The 17557-nt window shown below is 50.9% G+C and overlaps 1 protein-coding gene across 1 annotated transcript; it reads right to left on the minus strand.

The window, feature by feature from the left end:
• Window positions 1-1249: 1249 nt before the first annotated feature.
• On the minus strand, window positions 1250-17164 carry Itpr (Inositol 1,4,5,-trisphosphate receptor). The gene is made up of 38 exons (XM_029112685.1): window positions 17070-17164; window positions 15319-15420; window positions 15087-15174; window positions 14890-14999; window positions 14552-14786; window positions 14235-14416; window positions 13459-13600; window positions 12989-13366; window positions 12812-12895; window positions 12070-12247; window positions 11409-11820; window positions 10847-11320; window positions 10482-10762; window positions 10201-10387; window positions 9883-10081; window positions 9509-9802; window positions 9268-9378; window positions 9013-9191; window positions 8714-8894; window positions 8407-8607; window positions 8144-8303; window positions 7796-8036; window positions 7594-7693; window positions 7378-7498; window positions 7090-7273; window positions 6843-6878; window positions 6639-6708; window positions 6434-6555; window positions 6184-6325; window positions 5960-6007; window positions 5422-5838; window positions 5203-5323; window positions 4955-5125; window positions 4659-4846; window positions 4417-4575; window positions 2357-4307; window positions 2039-2250; window positions 1250-1375 (listed from the first exon to the last, which is right to left on the minus strand). Exons 1-38 carry the CDS (start codon window positions 17162-17164, stop codon window positions 1250-1252), a joined length of 8682 nt encoding a protein of 2893 aa, XP_028968518.1.
• Between the last annotated feature and the right edge of the window lie 393 nt (window positions 17165-17557).

Genomic DNA, 17557 nt, shown 5'->3' on the forward strand with positions numbered 1-17557 from the left:
ATCGATTACCGAGGATGCACGAATTTTCGGCAGCCGACGGTGGATCGCAGCCTTGAGGTATTTTGGATTTCGCCGAAGGGGATCGAACCTCTCCGGGTCGGGTGGATCGGATTTTTCGAACTGCCGTCGTCTCGTTCCTTCGAAGAGAGGTCGCCGAACGAAGCGACCGATGGGGAGCCTCCACGGGGAGGGGTTGCGAGTTGGGAATCGATGTTCTCGATCATGAAAACGGGGTCGAGTCGGATGGAGAAGAAGAAGAAGATCTCATAAGGCTTTCGAACATCCGTAAATAGGTTTTATTGCAACGTAAATATATCAAACTGTATATACATACATGTGATCCTAAGCTGGATATTATTGCACGTACTCAAAAAATCGACAAACGCTGGTACTCTCGGATATTGATTCCGTCCGCGACAGATCTATGCAATTGTATAGAGACCGGAATGAGGAGACAAACACTATTTGCGGAAGCATATCTCGGACGAATAAGAGGAGCACAAAAACAGATCTTGTACTATCTTGCACGGAAATCACCCGATCACTAAACCGCCCGGGATCTTCGATCCTGATTTTCGGCGAAATGTACCACACCGACTAAAACGTACCATGAAGACCTCAGAGAGTTCTCCGATGCTCAAACCTCGGGATTTAGCCCGTTCCGTATCGAGATCCCGGTTCTTCGCTCAGTCCAGAATAGAGGATGCCGAAGATAAGGATCATGATGGGGCAAGTCCTACCTAAAATCTCAACAAAACTAAAGTGTTCCCAGAGAAGATTCGCAGCGCGGCGTGCGCTCCTGTAACCCGGGACGAGTTCACAGCAGCAGCAACAATTGTTATCAAGGCGATATGCTTGATCAGAAAAATCGATATCTCAAGCTCTCATCCGCATTTACGACGGGCGCCTCAGAGTCATCGCCGACGACGACGATCACGAGGGCCGCAAAGACCTCAGCATCAACAAGTGTATACATTGACTCTAAGAGCGCGGGCTGGCAATGCTACGGCTATCGGAACCGGACGTCGTCCACGTCGCCCGATCAGCGGGGACCGGTGAAGAACCCGGAAGCGTAAAGGATGGTGATCGAAACCGCCGCGAAAAGCCACACGGGTCGGTTGCTGGAGGCATCGACAGGTTCCGACGACGGGCTGCGCTGTAGAGGTCGGATCCCCACGGGGTCTCTCGGTCCACGGGGATCGATCGGCGAGAAGATCGGGGTGCTCGAAACCATAGACTTTCTTCGAGGTCAGTTGCCTTCTCCCGACATATTCGAAGATTGAAGGAAAGCGCTCGCGTTCGGGTTGTGGGTGGGTCCACGGATCGGACTGCTGAACAGACCGAGTCTCTGCCGCTGCTTCCGGCTCTCCGATAACTGGTGCGAGAAAGATCCTTAGAATACACGAACGACTATCGCAACCACCGATCCCACCGACATTCACTGCCAAGCGTAGATCGAAGCGAATTCGAGAGACGTATTCATAACCATCGTGGAGAGATCCTCCGGAAAGCTACACAATCAGAGCACTAGATCATGCTCCCCTGGCACCATGCAATTAGAGGAGGAGGAGGAGGGCCATGGCCATGACTCTCCTCGTGCATGCCATACATCAGCTCTGAACGGGTTCCGAGACAAACCTCGGCGATGTAGACGTCAATGATCACGTGAACACCCAAGCGCTCTCTCACTCACTGTTCCTATCGGCTTTGATATCTTTAAGAGTTTGACAACGGGGTATCTTAAGAAAGGTTCCGGCCCGGGATTTGTGGAAATTTTCATGCTTCAGATGATCTGAAGAATTCGCGGCATGGCGGTGCGTCCAGCGGGCACGAACCTGTGCAGATCCGCGAGAAATCTTTCAATCATCTCTAATTTCGCTTCTCCGCGAAGCATTTACTATCGTTCACGCATCACCGCAACTGTGCGTCGATTGATTATCCGCTAGTAATGCCATGACGAGACAACGAATGGTGATCAAACGGTGAAGGGATGGAGCCGTTCAATCCTAGTAAAACGATTTTGATATAATTCACAAACCTGTTCTTTGACGTCGCTCAGCTGCTGTGTGACTGTGAGGAGTAGTTTCTGAGTCTGATCCAGTTGAATTTGCATTGCCCGCATCTCGTTTTGTTCGGTCTCGGCGTCGTCGGCCGCCAACGACATGGCTCTCATTCGAGGAAACCAATCCAAGTTCCGTTCCTTGATCATTAAGGCCACGTAACTCTCCGGGCCCGTAAACTCCGTGGGATCTGGGGGACGGAGCATGAATTATCATTCACACACCGAAGTGACATGCGGAATATTCATGGTGGGAGATCACGAGCTCCGGGAACGGAGACTTCTCAGCTAATTTACCTTTGACCTTGATGAGGACGATGTAATAGAGGTACTGCCAAAGATTGTGTTCGTTGCGTATGTGCTCTTCAAAGCTAACGCTTTTGTTGTCGAACGCGGCTCTTTCAAGACCGCAGATGAAGCACGTGTTCTTGAGCGTTTCCTCTTTCTGCTGTTTTTCGGAACGAAGATCAGCGAACGTGTCAATGATCACACCAAATATCAGATTGAGAACGATGACAATCACGATGAAGTAGAACATCAGATCGTAAACCACACGGAAAAAATACAGCGGTTCCTGGCTGCTTGGCGGCCGGAGAACGTCACCGATACCTCCACCGTTGCGTAGTCCATGGTTCAAAGTTGTCACAATGCACATGAAAAGAGAGTCGCACGCACGCTCCTTCACCGTCTCCTCTACCTGTTCGGCCGGCGCGCTCTGCCCGTCACCGGACGACTGCTCGGAGTTCTCGCCCAGGCGAGCTCGTCGAACAGCGTCCATTATCGAATCCGTGATATCGCTATCGCAGTCCGGAGGCTCTCCGGCTTGTTTCCGCACGCAGAAGCTGGCGTCGGCGTGGAGGTTCTTGAGGTAGTCGGTGATGGCTGAGTTCGTGTTCAGAGATGGCGGTGCAGAGGTGGTGATCGGTGAGCCCATCATCCTGTCGTCCTGAGGATTATCGACTTCGATGAGGAAATCGTCGCGGAACCACAGGAATGCGACAATGGAGAAGAGATAGACGAGGATGAGTGCAAGAACCGCTGTGAGCAGGATCGACCTGCCGTTTCTCGTCGCTGATTTTATCACATTCAAAAGCGTCTCTTCTTGATAGACTACGTCCAGAAGGAGAACGCTGTAGATCAGAGGGTGGACGCAGAGTCCACAAACGCACACCATCAGGTATCCGACGTGGTAGAGAAGTTCGAGGTCGGTCAAGATCTGACCGGCGCTCTTGGTAAACGTTCCGTGATTACCCATGATCGAGACTAGGTGAACTCCGCTGAAAAGGACGTTCGACGCGCCCAATAACATCAACGTCGGGTAGAGACCCATCGAATACATCAATCGCACGACGAGTGCGACCGCGAACGTTCGCACCGACGCTGTCCGCGGAACCAACAACACGAGACCCATCGACGCCAGTAAAAAGAACCAGCTGGGTCCCGCCAAGTGCGGCGTCAATTCAGCCGCCTTTGAAAATGGGTAAAAAATCGCGACGAGCACGTTGATTAGCACCGCCAAGTTGAACGAGACCGTGCTCCAGACGGTCATGTGTCGAGACACCCAGTACAGCATGGACTGGCTGCGGAGTTTTTTCTGCCACTTCATCTCGTTGAACAGATCGTCGGACTTGTCGAAAAAGTCCGAAACCTTGCTGCCTTGTTCGTCGCGTTCTGTCGTATGGTAGACAGAGGTTTTCGTTTCTCGCGTGAGGAACTCGCACAACTGCGGCACGGGGAATACTATCTGTTCCATCGTCCGGTCCTGTCGGACGATTTCGATCTGGGCTGTGTGACTCGCATAATACTTGAGCGCCAGACAGACTTTGGGATCCTGATCTTGCTCATTAGGTTTGAGCAAAGCCGCCAATTCTTTGTTGTGCTGAGCGAGCTGATGACAGAGAATGTAGATGTTATGACCGACTTCTTTTGGCGAGACTCCGGTATCGTCCGTTGCCGAGTCGGCATCAAGATTCCCGTCGAGGTCGTCGTCGAGGTCATCCTCTTCGTCCTGGTGGTAGGCGTTGCAGGCGACGTCGACCAGCTGCTTCGGACTCATGTTGTAGAGAATCCTCTCGGCGTTCTCCAGGTCCGCTCCTCGGCTCTCCATGATGGCCAGGAGGAGCTTCGATGCGTTGTTCTTGAGTTCGAGAACGAGATCCATCCGTTTCTTCCCGAGCGGGTTGATATCGTTGAGAATCAACGCGATGATGATGTCGATGCCGTTGGATTCGTGCATCGCGATGCAGTTCTTCGAGAGGAATGGGAACGTGAGAAAAAGATCAGGGGTCCGTAGTAAGGATTGATCCGAAGCCATTATTATTACAGATGATCTTTCTGGAGGCTTCGTCGAGCCTTACCTGGTTTTCGTGGCAAGGTCCTTGGCAGTACTCGGTAAGGGTCTCCAAAGTCTGGTTCACGAGAGCAACGTTGCTCTCGTTGATGTACAGACCCAACAAACCGAGCCCTCCGGTTGTTGATCCGCAGATACAATCCAAGAACATGAGCGTCTCAGACACCTGGTATTCGGAAGACGATTTGGCTAAGCAGTCATGAAGAGATCGCGAACGAATCGGAACGACGATCAGCAAGAGAAACTAACCAGATTGTAGTTGTGTTTGTTGCTTTGTGAGCGAAGGAAGTTCTGGAGAGCTTGATTGTGATTTTCACAGAGCAGTTGCAAGAAGCGAAGAACTGGTTGCATGACAGAGATGTTCTGATGTAGTTTCGGTTCATCTTCCTTCTGACCGGCTTTAGGCTCCGTGTGCTCTTCCACCAGAGAAAGTTGCACTGGAATTCGATTATTGAAGTGGTCAACCCCCTATTCTTTCAGATCCTGAAGCCTCGGTCTTCCATCCTGTATCTCCTGCTTACGGAACCGTAGGGGAGGGAACTCACTGCTAGGATTCGGGTCCGTGTCGACGGCGGTCCCGACGCCAACGACGGCGCCAGATTGCTTTATCTGCGCGTAACCCTTTGAAGCATCCTGTGCGGCCTCCTCCAATTCCTGTTTCAACTCTTCGTTGACGACGATTTTACCATTCGACATCGCCGCATGGTTTTTCTTCTCTGTGGGTCGCAGAAACGTGGAGATTAGCCTCCTTCTACCGAGAAGCTGATAGGAGGATTACACTCCTTCGCAACACTCCTACCTTTCGTATCCTTGCTTCCGGCCGATCCACTGCTGGTCTTGTGAACGTCAACAGTTGAGACCATCACAGTGTTTTTGATTTCCTGCTGAGCTTTGGCGAATTTCTCATTGAACACCTTGAATGAGTCGGAACACACGATGTCACCAAGGGATAGGAGCAATGAACACTTATGATTACCTATAGTTTGTATGTACTTAGAGCCCGGAGGAGTACCTTGAAAAACTTCTCTGGAGAGTTGCCTGAGATGAGCTTGTTGAGCACCGACTGCTGGATGACACTGTTTCCACCTTCGAGCAGTGCGATCCCCAGTTCCACAGTCTCAACGAAAATTTTGTGCGACGGGTTCTTCATGATGAGCTCCACCACAAGATTAGAAGCGCCCTCTCGGTCGAGATGGCATTGCACCTCGGTGCGGCTGTCGATGAAACGCGGTGTTGCGAAAAATGCGGTGACGGCCGGAGGGGCGAAAAGGAGTGTAGACGGGGAGGAGGCATACCTGAGAGGTCGATTAGAGTTGAGACCACCGGAAGCCGACGATGCTCCCATGGCGTTGCTTCCTTCACCACGAGTCCCGCTTACGGGTCGTTTCCCGAAGTAACGCATGAGAAGAGCTTCCCGCAGTTGCTCACCCTACAAGGGAGAGATAAGCGATTGCCACATAGCGTTCAACCGAGAAGCTCGAAATTTTCAGGAGAGCTCTGTTATTTTGTTCTCCCGCCTCTCTACCAACGGATTCAACACCTAATCTCACCCTCTTGATGTCAAGCAGTTCTTTTTGCGTTAGAAGCTTCTGATCAATCTGATCCGATTGATAGCAGCGTGAAACGTATACATTAGCATTTATGGAAATCGTCGCAGGCTCGTCGACTCATCTCTCGAGTAAGTCCAATCCCCCATGGACCCTCTCCACTGATGTCGGAAATATTCGATCGACGAGCTTATCAGCTAGTTCTCGCCAGAGATATTAACGCGTACCTTATCGCCGTAGTCCGAGTCCAGGGATGACATCATTTCTTTGAGAGTTTGGAGGACTCGCACGCAGAGCTGTTCCTCTTTTTCCTCCAGGAGTCGCTCCGTGTGACGAATCAACCTCGAGATGAAGCCGCCCGAACCGCACCTGGGGCGCAACGTCGGCGATACGTTAATATCAATCATTGGAGTCCCAAACAGCAGGGGAGTTCTGATCGAGCTCTGAATATTTACACATTTTACATATGTATCGAACCTCCTTCTGGCGTCGGTGTTTGCCGGGAAGAGAAGTTCGGGATGATGGAGGACATCAACGAGCACCGATAACTCGCTCTGGACCAGAGGACGCAACTGGTCTTCTAGCAGGCACACGATTTCCTGGGGAAGCGATTTCACACCATTAAGGATTCAAGTTTCAATGGGGAGTCGGCTCCGGCAGTCGATGCGCACGCAGGACTTACTTGAAGAACTTCGATTATAGTCCTGTCGCTCGGAGTCGTCTTCGACATACTCCCGGGCGGACTGGTGCGTCTGTGAATTGAATAATTAGTTTAGAGCATTTCTTCCCAATCACACACTGACAGCGATCGAGCGGGAAGCGTGGACGGACTTGAAGCGGACGGTGGACTTCAGCGCATGGAATAACGCAGGCGTGCGAAGATTACCTTGTGAAATAATCGGGCTCATCTATTGATTTGGGACTGAGCCATCCAATGTGAGCGTGCAAATAAAAGTCGTTGTAACACTCAATCTGGATCACCATTGGTACACTAGATTGTGTTTCCGACGGCAAGATGCGAGACACCATTGCCCCGCGAAAAATCTCCGTAGAGGTCCGTTGCTGATCCGGGAATCGATAGTATCCCACATCTGATTACTCCCACCCATGAACGTAAAGGAAGGGCGAAATACCTTTCGAAACTTTTTCCGAAGGCTTGCGGCGCCACGATTTGGGGACTAGGCGGTCCTGACGCGTTGTCTTTCCGTGCTCGCGCAACCCAGACTCTTGCCTGCTTCGAGGCTGCCGCGGTTTTGTCGAAGAGGGAGGCCACCTGGGCCTCCAGATCCACGGGGACAGCGATTCCTCGCTTTTTTGCTGCAAGTCAAGCATCATCAGCAGGAATCGAAGTGAAGAGATGACATGCGTCATGAGGATTCGCGACGGGAACGCTCCGTGGTGTTCCGGAACCGGGTACGTACCGATGTCCCATAACGTCTTGATGCAGGTTTCGATGTTCATCTTTTGGGGGATGCTGACCCAGTGCGCCTGCGTCAACTCATGCGATGCGCGCATCAATTGGATGAAAATAGTTTGATGCGTCTGTGAGCGGAATTCGGTGATTTAGGACATTTCACCTCGCGAGAAGAGGAGTTGCTTCTCCTTATATTTTTCTCAGTCAGATCGAAGGAGCTCACCCGCACTCCCGCCGATTGTTCGGAGAAGGGAGAGTTGAAGAAGGTTGTCACTATGTTCATGACCGAGCTGGTGACGTAGTTTTCAAGCAGTTGATCGTCGCTGTAGAGGGACTCCATTTATATCAATTCTGTGCCTACCGAACATGATCTCGCTACCTGCTAGGAGGAGGAGACATCCTTCCAAGGCCCGAGTGAAACTCACTTTCTATATCCCTTCGCCGACACTTTGGCAATGTCTTTCAGGAAACTTTCGAAAAGCGTCCAGATGTGGTGACTCGTGTATATTTCTTTCATTTCGACCTCAGTATCAATGAAACAGTGCGATAAGAAGTTGATGTAAGCCTCCTTGACTTCGGGAAGACAGCCCTCGTGTGTCACTACCCGGACAATGTCGTCCAAATTCAGGAGCGAATGACATTTTATCTCTGTGACTACGTTTTTCCCTAGAAAAGAAGCAAAAATCAAATCGGGAGAGCGAGGAAACGGTTCCCCGACGCGGGAGTCGATTCTGGGACCTCGTATGAATTTCTTCCCCATACGTCTAACACACCTTCGGTGCAGGCAGCAAGCAGTTTCACCAATTGAATATGATACCGCAGGGAGCCAGCGTCGTCGTTGCGCAGCTTGGGATCATTCATCATCTTGATGAGCTCGGGGAAACTATTCTTTTCGTTGTAGAATATAAGCACTTCATCGCCCGCGTTAACCAACTGAGAAATCGACAGCGATATTAAAATTGGTATTGCGATTCCGGCAAGATGATACGTCTCTGGGGAATGTAGGGCGAGGCCGAGGGAACGGAATCAATCTTACCTCCTGCATGACCATGTCTTGACACTTCCTATTGTAAGCACCCTCCGCTTTGACGATCGTTTGCAGAAATTTGAGATATTGCACATGTTTCCCGTGTGTTTCTATCAGATGCACGAAATGCTGCACGACACTCTCTGTGACTTCGTTGCATAAGGAGAGATTATCATTGAAAATTGCACACATCGACTGAGCTTCCAGGAGCTGTGGAGCGGAAGACTGCCTTAGCAGAGTCATTGTTTCGGGAACCAGGGCCTAGCAGGGATTTCTTCCTCATGACTTTTCGGGAAGATTGGGAGACTTTACTCACGCCCGGATTGAGGAAAAGCTCCAGTTTTTTATGCAGAAGTGCCTGGTTATAGTGATTTCCCCGGCAAAAATGTTGTAAGAAGTTATGAGCCAATCTCATCAATTCCATCATGCGGAGATCGTCCTTCTTCTCGAAGGGGATAGCGAGCAGATCCAGAACCGCTGCTTGCGCGTCCATGTTTCTGCAGGTAAATGAAGAGAAATCCCAAGTGAAATCGTGTCGAATTTCCCGTTCTAATGCACAAACAGCCGGATACCGCAATATTTTCAAGCTCCCTCCTAGATGATGGTCCCGCTTACCGGAGTAATCTCTGTTCGTGCTTCTTCTTGTTGACCGGTGAGCTCTTATCTTGATAACAGAGATTCGTCAACCTCAATAGAATCTGCTGGATCTTTTTGTAATTCTCCTGCTGATGCTCATCCAACTGAGGGCCGTGATTGAGATCGATGGGAGAGCCCACATTGGCGGCGAGAAGTTCCTGAGAAAATTTGAGGTGGTGATGACGACCCTCCTAGACAGGTTCCGCGGGCGCAAAAACCGATCGATTCACTCACTCCGTGGATTTCTGGGGTATCTGGCGGGACTCCATTGGGAGTTCGGGGTCTTCTTGAGAGGTTGGTCTCCTCCTTCTTCTCCTCTCCGTCTTCTTGGATTTTTAGAGGACCCTGGGGGAGGAAAAATATCGCGGGCATTGAAAATGTTTCGTCCAGCTCGGTGGAATCATCTCGAACATGAAGGAAGAGGAGAACTCCCTGCATTATTAGGAGGCAGAGAGGTCTACTATCCAATATTGACCTTGGCGGGAACCAGCATAGCGTTGGCGAGAGGACCGTTGGGAGTCAACAGAGACTGATGTTGCTGAGAGCGTGCCTTGTACACCCACAGTTCGCTTTTCTCAACGAGTAGTCGCAGATCATCGAGATCGACTTTGATCTGATTGTAGTTTTTCACATCTTGATCCGAAACGAGCAACTGTACTTGTTTGAATGCTTGGAGTACCTCTTGCCGTTGACTGAAATGGCGAAACAGTAGGCGCAGGGCACCGCTCACCAGAGGCGGATAGTCGTGCATCGTGAGATGCAGCAGCACCTGGAAGATTGACACTCTGGTTGGAAGGAAGTTCGTTCGATGACGATTCATGCGCGTCAACAGAGACTCGGAGGAATTACCCGGAGGAAAGTTCGTCCACCGTGTCCATCCAAATCTACTTCAGCGGTATCCGTTGTGCCCCCGAATATCGCTTCGGCCTCTTTGGCTATTTTCGCCATATCCATGCCCTTGTCCCCGATGGTCAGGGTATCGTCGGTGGTGTTTTTATCATGCGAATCGTCGAATTCGCGCTTGAAAATTGTGAGCAGTCCCGTTATCCTGCAGTAGCAATAGAATGCATCAGGAAAGAAAAACGTCTGCAATGCTACCTGGCGGCACTGTATAAACTATTGCTCGTTGGGAGAACATCCGGTGGACGGGACATCTTCAAGAATCACCTGTAGTCGAGTCTGACATCTAGGATGAACGAGAGAATTTCAATGATCTTGAGTTTTGTGTCCATGACGAGGGTATCCTTCGCTGACGGTTGGAGAGCTCCGATCGCAGACGGCGTAGCCCCCATTGGAGTGCTGGATTTGCTCGCCAGGTTTGTGTTCAGTATTGAGTCGAGATTCGTCGTTTGATCTGCGAATAGCGGAATCGTCGAAATTATCGAAATCAAACCGGAGCTCACAACAGCTCCATAAGCTCCCCTCCGAGGATCAGTCGCGGCACAGACCTGTCAGGGTTGGAACTGTGGTATCGGGAACGCAGTCGAGAATCCCGAGGAGAGTTTTTGTCAAACGGAGCAAATCGCTGAAGGAGTAGAAGCCGAAATAGATAAGTTCCCGAGCCAGTTTCACCACTTCGTACGTGAGCTTGTTCTGTTCCCGATCGTGGAACGACCACACGTGTCCAACGACGTTGCATAAGTAGTCTTCGACGAAGGTGATCGTCTTTTTGAATTTTCGTTGTACTTCTTCTTTCTTCGAAATGTCCGTGTTCTTGTTGGCGTCATAACTGTGAACGGAACAACAGAAATGACCAGATAAATGAAACGGGACGCGCTTCCGATCCATCTCAAAATTGTTGAAGAATACGTACTCTTCGATGGAAAGTTGCTTTGGGATATCACTCCAGAGTCGTGCATATTTCACGGGCTGGATTTGCTCTTGCGGATCGCGATCTACGTGCATGTGAAGCATAAGACGGCAGAACGCAGCTCGCAGATCGTATGGCAGATTCTCATCGGCCATACACTTCTGTATCAGATCTACGTCAAGTATAGTCGAGAGACTATTGATAGCCAAATATTGTCTGTCCAAGCACATTCCCGAAAAAAGGTCCAGCTGATGCCGATAATAGTCAAGGATGCGGGCATCTTCCTCGGCGTCCACATGCCCGTCAGGCTTTTCAAGGTACTGTTTCGCTGCCTGCGCTAATTGTATGATGCCTTTACTGCGTTCGCCCTTATCCCAAGTGAGGTAAACCTCGTCGTCCTCCTCGATGGTCAAAAGAGGATCGAGGTTCCTGCGTGAGTCGACGGCGAGCTCCACTTCGACTTGACTCCGGACCATTCTGAAATGCGGAACCAATTTTATTCCTTCTCCGAAACCGAGAGTCTCCGGATGTTATGTTCGCTCGAGAAGCGATTCCAGATGCGCACCTGGTCTCGATGAGAATGTCGGAGTTTTGATCGCTAAGCACACTCTTGCAGATCAACTCCTGCGTGACGGGTATCGCCACGCGTTTTGATATGCAAAGGTCAGAGAGGTAATCGAGAAAACGCGATTCACGGTTCTTCCGAACCAGTGACACGAAAGTTTCGATTTCGGATGCGCCAATGTGCTTCTCGAGCAGTTTTCTATTTGAGTGTAGCAGAGCCGTTATGGTGTCTTCGGCTAAGACGTCGTAGCCGATCTGCTTCTGCATGAAGCCGAACCATTTCGCTACGTACTCCTGGTTTTTTCGGTACTCCTGCTGCGACAATCGGAGCACTCGGTAGCACAGACGGCAAATGTGCTTGTAAGAAGCGTGCCGCGGGTCCTGCAGCTCCTCCATCCGTAGGATCGGCCCACCTGCAAGATTTCATATTTTTTTGTTCTACAGGCGTTCTCCATCCCGCCTGCCTGCCCGCCCGTCCGTCCGTTCCTCCATCCGACTGGGAACGACTCTCGGAGTCCTCTTGGAAGGTGTTCTCCCGGATTCGATGATCCTCTCGACGGCCGGCGTACGGGGATTCATTCTGATCAACGAGGAAGCATCCATCCATCTGATCGCGTCTGATTGTTATCGACGGCGTTGGAAATTCCCTACCGAGCACCTACCAGGTCTGTCTTCGTTAAACGGAGCTTGCAGAATTTTGAACAGCTGCTTAAGAATGTTTTGTTCCCTGAGCAGTTTCTGCCGTTCCCGATTCGGGTCATGGACAGTCAGCTCGAGAGCGTCACCCTTTTTGGGATCGTTCTCCTGATTCGCAGTGAAGTAGATGATCTGCGAACACACCTAGAGGTCAATGCATTATGAGGCTCAACACATGCAAAGCGACGCAGCGAGGACATGCAACTTCAGTGCTTCACGGAGTTCAGGGGGTTTCGGACAACAATCGGTTTTAACTCCTGGTCGGAATGTTCGTGATTCGACCGCGGACCCAAGCCACATTTTTAAGCGATAGCGACGACGACAGAGGATTGCGGAAGCTCGTCCGGTACGTTCCCGGAGTTGATGGAAAAGATCGAGAAGCTCCTCCCTTTCCCCGATCCAATAAAATCGGATGCCCCTCTGTCGATGCAGTTTCACGGGCTGCCACCAGGTTTAGTGCTTCGATTATATTCCATCATTAACGCCGAGACCCTGGATACGCTGATTGCTTGTACACATCTCCCCTATCGCATCCCAGTCCGAGCATGCTGCCCCCGCTTCCCGCGGAACGAGCCCCACTAAACGAGAATTATCACGCAGAAATTCTTAATCACAATAGAAAGTTATCGACCCCGGAAGCCTCGCATAGGACAACATTGATCGTCATGAGTCGACGTTTCTCCGATTTTATGTTAATTGGGTTTTTACCTCTTGAAGTAGTTGCGTGGCAGTTTTCCGTTCGTTCTGAGCGAATTCTCCGCTCTCGATCGAGGCTGCAATCTTCTGGAGCACCTGCATCGGAGCAAAGAAAATACTCGATCCTTTGCTAATCATCGTTCACTTCCGAAGGACTACGAATTCCATCGAACTACGGTCCTTCCGTACCTTGCAAGCATCGTTAGCGAAATCGAGATCTCGGACCTCCGTGGCTGACACAGGGACGATTGCGAATGCCTCTTTGTCTTCTTTGACGCACGCGCAGCCGACCCGCATCATCACGGGCTTTTCCTCATCTTTGTCGATTGGTATCATGGTAGAATGAACCCACGACGAGGTCGACAGGTGTTGGAGTCGTACGTAAGACGACTGAGGGACCAGACCGTCGTTGCGCGTGAGGGTGGTCGGATCCAACTCAAACACCGTGCTCGCATCCATGTCATCGGTAACGGCCACAAGTCTGTACAGGTGGTTCGAATCGCCTCCTCGCAGCTTCGTGCGCATGACGTCTGGCGTCTCGTCGTCGTCGACCTCGGCGGCTAAGTACTGGAAAATCGGAGCACGAAAGTTGGAACCGGGAGCTCCCGAGCAACGCAGCGGGGAGATTAAGGATGGCAATCATTCTGAAATCAGCTCACCTGCCCCGTCGCTAAGTGTTTGAACCTGAAGAGACTGGACCAGTGCCCTGCGCCTCCCCTACAGGGATCGTATTGCACTACTTCCACCTCCCAGAGAGCCTTGGAGCTTGTTGCCGCGGCTGCTGTTGTTCGGCCCGTGGTTCTGCGGCGAGAGAAGGGGAATTGTTTATCCCCAAGGAATCGAGCTCGATCGATTAGGTTTCGGGCACGATTGTCACGGGAGGAGATAGGGGAAAAGGCTTGTCGCTATTCACGCTACGAGTTCGTTGAATTTCGAAGCCTGAGGGAATCAAACTTCGTCACCCGAACTCCCGAAAGACGGGAACGGCTCCTCGGCCATAGATGGCGCTTGGCTCTTCGGCCATTGATTGCGCTTGGCCCTTCGAGGTTTTGGTTTCTGCACACGCAGATGCGGAATTCCGGCGACGCCTCCGATCGCGAATCTCGACACACACATTTGCAACATCGACTAGAACTCATGCCGGAGACGAAGGATGCCGGTAGCGGGACTGATTCTCAATTCATAGCCCCCAGGCGTGTCAGTACCGCATCCGAATCTCGGCTTCCTAAATTTTGGATAATGCCGGTTAGAAGAAAAAGCGGCGTCGGCCATGGCGCGGCTTTCAGGGAAGAGCTTAGCTGAAGGGTCAAACTTCCAAGAGGCTCGAATCAGCTCGCAGAACCCCTTGGAGGGGCCTTCTGCGACAGAGAGTGCTTGAGCGGGGATGGACAAGGGTTTGGATCTTTCTCGAGCCGTTCATTGCATTTGAAATTACCTCAGGAAAACGTATTGTTTCTTATTGAACTCGTCCATCGTGAGGAATTTTTCCTGTTCAGCGTGAAATAACCTCACGACGTCACCACCTTTCAGGACGTCCTCGATGTTCTCAGTATAATCCATGAAAAGGGAGATTTTCCACGATGTCTGACCGGTCTCCGACCCAGAAACAGCGTTCACCTGGATTCACGCAAGGATCCCTTTAATCAGCATATGATTGAAGATTCCGCCGTTTTTTGTAATGGATGCCGGATTACGCAGAAAATGAATAAGCTTGTTTTGATTCCACTAAATGATTGATGACGCTTTTCCAACCTCTTTACACCCGGGGTGATCGAGCAGCTCGTAAGTTGACACGTGAAGAGGCTGCATAGCGTTGACGGCCATGAGAATCACTTTGTCGCCAACGACGACATTATCTCCAGTTGAACGCAATTTGTAGAACGGCATAATATAGAACCAAGAGCCCTCATTGCCGTTCGAGTCCAGCATCATTCGCATCGCATTTTTCTCCAGAAGTGCGGGGAGTCGTTTGTTAACCGTGAGATACCTGGAAGGGAAACGCAGACTCGCTGATTGATCTGGATCTTCTCCCGTGTCTGATCCGTGAGACTGAAAGCCTGCTAAATCACAACTGAAGTCCACGAACTCACTTGTTCGATTTCAGATGCAGTAATTGAATCACTTGGCCGTATTGAACTTTCGTGCCTTCCATTTTTCGATTTTCAGTTTCATTTTGCTTCCGCTCGAGGTCCGCCGCATGCTGTTTAAATGGATCGAAAGAACGGATGAGAAATCAAAATCCATTCGGATGAAATCTCCCATGAACGAGGACTTTGCGAACACTGACCTTCAACTTCATAACCAGCAGAGGCTCGGTTTCTTTTGAAGACGTGGATGACTGCGCAGCTTTCCAAAACTGCTTCTGGGCCGAATACCTAAAAAGACGAACGTGAGCGTTGAACTTCGATCCATTCTCCAAGTTCCGCTGCGCGGTGATAGCGCAACTCCCCCTCCGTTCCGCCGATCGCTCCACCGACTTGATATCTATCCGAATCCTGTAGTTTACATCCGAGTCTCACCTGTTCATCGGGCACACTCTGAAACAACAGTCCCGGAATTTCCTGGGCGGGTTCCGGAGGTCGCCGCCGTCGGGGTTGACGACACATCGATCGTCGACGAGACTGAAAGAAGACTCGGTGGATAAAAGATCACTCAAGACGATGAGCAGCCTTCCCCGAAAGGGAGTGTGTCTTGCGGAACAGCACCGAAGAATCTGCGGCGTCCTGGATCGGGGCGTCATGGACATTCCGGCCTATTCCGTCCGAGAGTAGATCGCTATCCTCTTATGAATTCATCAAGTGTCGTGAATGATGGGACCGTAAATCCGAGTATTGTTGGCTCGGTCCCAAATGACACCGAATGATTAGAAATTAGGCTTCTCCATCGAAAGCTGATTGAAACCGGATTCTCGCGCAGTAACTGTGCTCAATGTCGTAGCGAACGAGATCTCGTGAAAGAAATTCATTGTAGACCCACTCATCCGATTCATGAAATCAAAATAGACAAACCACCGCATTGTGGTCGTCCATCAAGCTGGCCGTTCATTTTCTCGAGGTAATGGCTGTCAGACACTGTCTGTAGCAAGGTTTCGGGAATCCGCTCATTTTGAGAGAAGAACTCGTTTCCAGCTACTGTTTACGCTTGTTTGTGTACTCATGGAATTTCGACCGATCGCCGACGCAAATCAATGGGCAGACGGATGAGAGCTGGCTTCTTCTAGACTCTGCAGCCCTGAAGGAGCTCAATCGAAAAGGCGCGAAGCAACCGACAGCCGATCCATCGTATCCCTCATAATCGATTTGTCAACTCAATGATCGACTCAGATTTGTGTTTGACTGTCGAATACGAACAGGTAGCGACGACACAGACCGTTGAAGACGACAGTTCTCGGCTGCTGAAGGGAAGTGCTGAATGAATGCAAGCTGCCTTCACGGGTACTACACCTCGCGCAGCCCCGCATGTCCGCTTGGCCGCCCGCGCTCCCATTCGATCGCTGGCACGCACGCTGGCTCGTCCGCCCGCCCGAGCGTCCGTCCGCCGGCTAAGTTTCTTCCCGGCTCCTACCGGGATTCCATTTTAGGGATCGTGTCGGTAGCGTCTTCGACAGCTACCTTCGATAGAATCAAATTGGGAAGAGCGATCTGACTGATTTTTTCTCTGCAGCTGGCCTTTCCAACGTGCCACGAAAGATCAAGGTAGCCTGTATTAGCTGATGGCATTGATTCTCTTACTGAGGGAGAGACTTCAGTCAAACACCGAGAGTCTTCTTTTGATTCTTTTTCTTCCTACGCTGATTTTTCGCTTCATAATTACCGAAGAACTTCCAAGCAGCCGAGCAAAGCTGCGCTAGATGGCGGTCTCCCGCCGCTCGAAGAGTATATGACAGCAGTTTCTCTGCGCGCAACGCCGTTCGGAGCAGATCCGAATCATTTACCATTGCACGCCTCGCTCACTTGCCCCCGAAGAAGTCACCCCGGTGCCGTTCGCCAAGCCGGCAAGTACGACAGCGATTTCCACAGAAAATTCCGTGCTTTTCCTCTTCTCCCTCAGTGCTCGTGAATGGGGCGAGATCTCGCCTGGTTCAAAGTTTATCAGACATTTGATGGTTGCCCAAGGATTGGGACATACTGTTTTCTCCTTCCTGAACTTCTAATCCCGGAATCTCTCGACAACGTCCCGGGCACATTATTCGCGTTCCAACTAGAAGCTTCTCAATCCAAACGATCGAATATCGTTTTCGTGGCGTTTCGTGACGGAATCACCTGCTCACCCGAGTGTGGAGAGGAAGCCATTGCAGGTGCTCTCGGCGTAGAGAGAGACAATGTCTCCGATGTGCAAAAAAGCTGATGTCATGTGATCCACCATCTTGGCCGTAGGTAACAACACTACGAGGGCCGCTAGACGCGTTGTGTTGAGGCCACCCGCAGCAACAAAGAGATACTAGCTCGGCATCTGAAATTGAAGGAAAAAACTTTCAAGCATTCGTGTTTTCCACGACAGCTCCCATTCGGAATTCGTATCGATGCTCAAATCTCGCTCAAAAACAGCGGGAGCTCATGTGCGTCATATCAATCAACGGGATCGTCCGGACCAATAACTCATTATGGATACTTTCGCTCGGGGGAACAGCGCACTACCGCCGACTTGGGATCCACTGCCCAGCAGATCCCGGAATAGCTCCAGATAGAGACAGCCAATCGACTTTCTATATATAAGTTCCAACATTGCATACGACTCCGAGGAGGGGACGTTCCGCCA

Source organism: Galendromus occidentalis, unplaced genomic scaffold (genome assembly GCF_000255335.2).
Source record: "Galendromus occidentalis unplaced genomic scaffold, Mocc_1.1 scf7180000077524, whole genome shotgun sequence".
In the NCBI taxonomy this organism is placed as follows: domain Eukaryota; kingdom Metazoa; phylum Arthropoda; class Arachnida; order Mesostigmata; family Phytoseiidae; genus Galendromus; species Galendromus occidentalis.

What these genes read in the sequence shown, in the direction of transcription:
- Itpr (XM_029112685.1), bottom strand. Translation starts at nt 17,164, where the DNA reads ATGGTGGATCACATGACATCAGCTTTTTTGCACATCGGAGACATTGTC. An exon ending in CTGCATCTGAAATCGAACAA is followed by an intron (nt 14,787 to 14,889) that starts GTGAGTTCGTGG and finishes TTTCCCTTCCAG; the next exon opens with GTATCTCACGGTTAACAAAC. An exon ending in CTATGCTGGTTCCCGCCAAG is followed by an intron (nt 9,379 to 9,508) that starts GTCAATATTGGA and finishes TTCCTCCCCCAG; the next exon opens with GGTCCTCTAAAAATCCAAGA.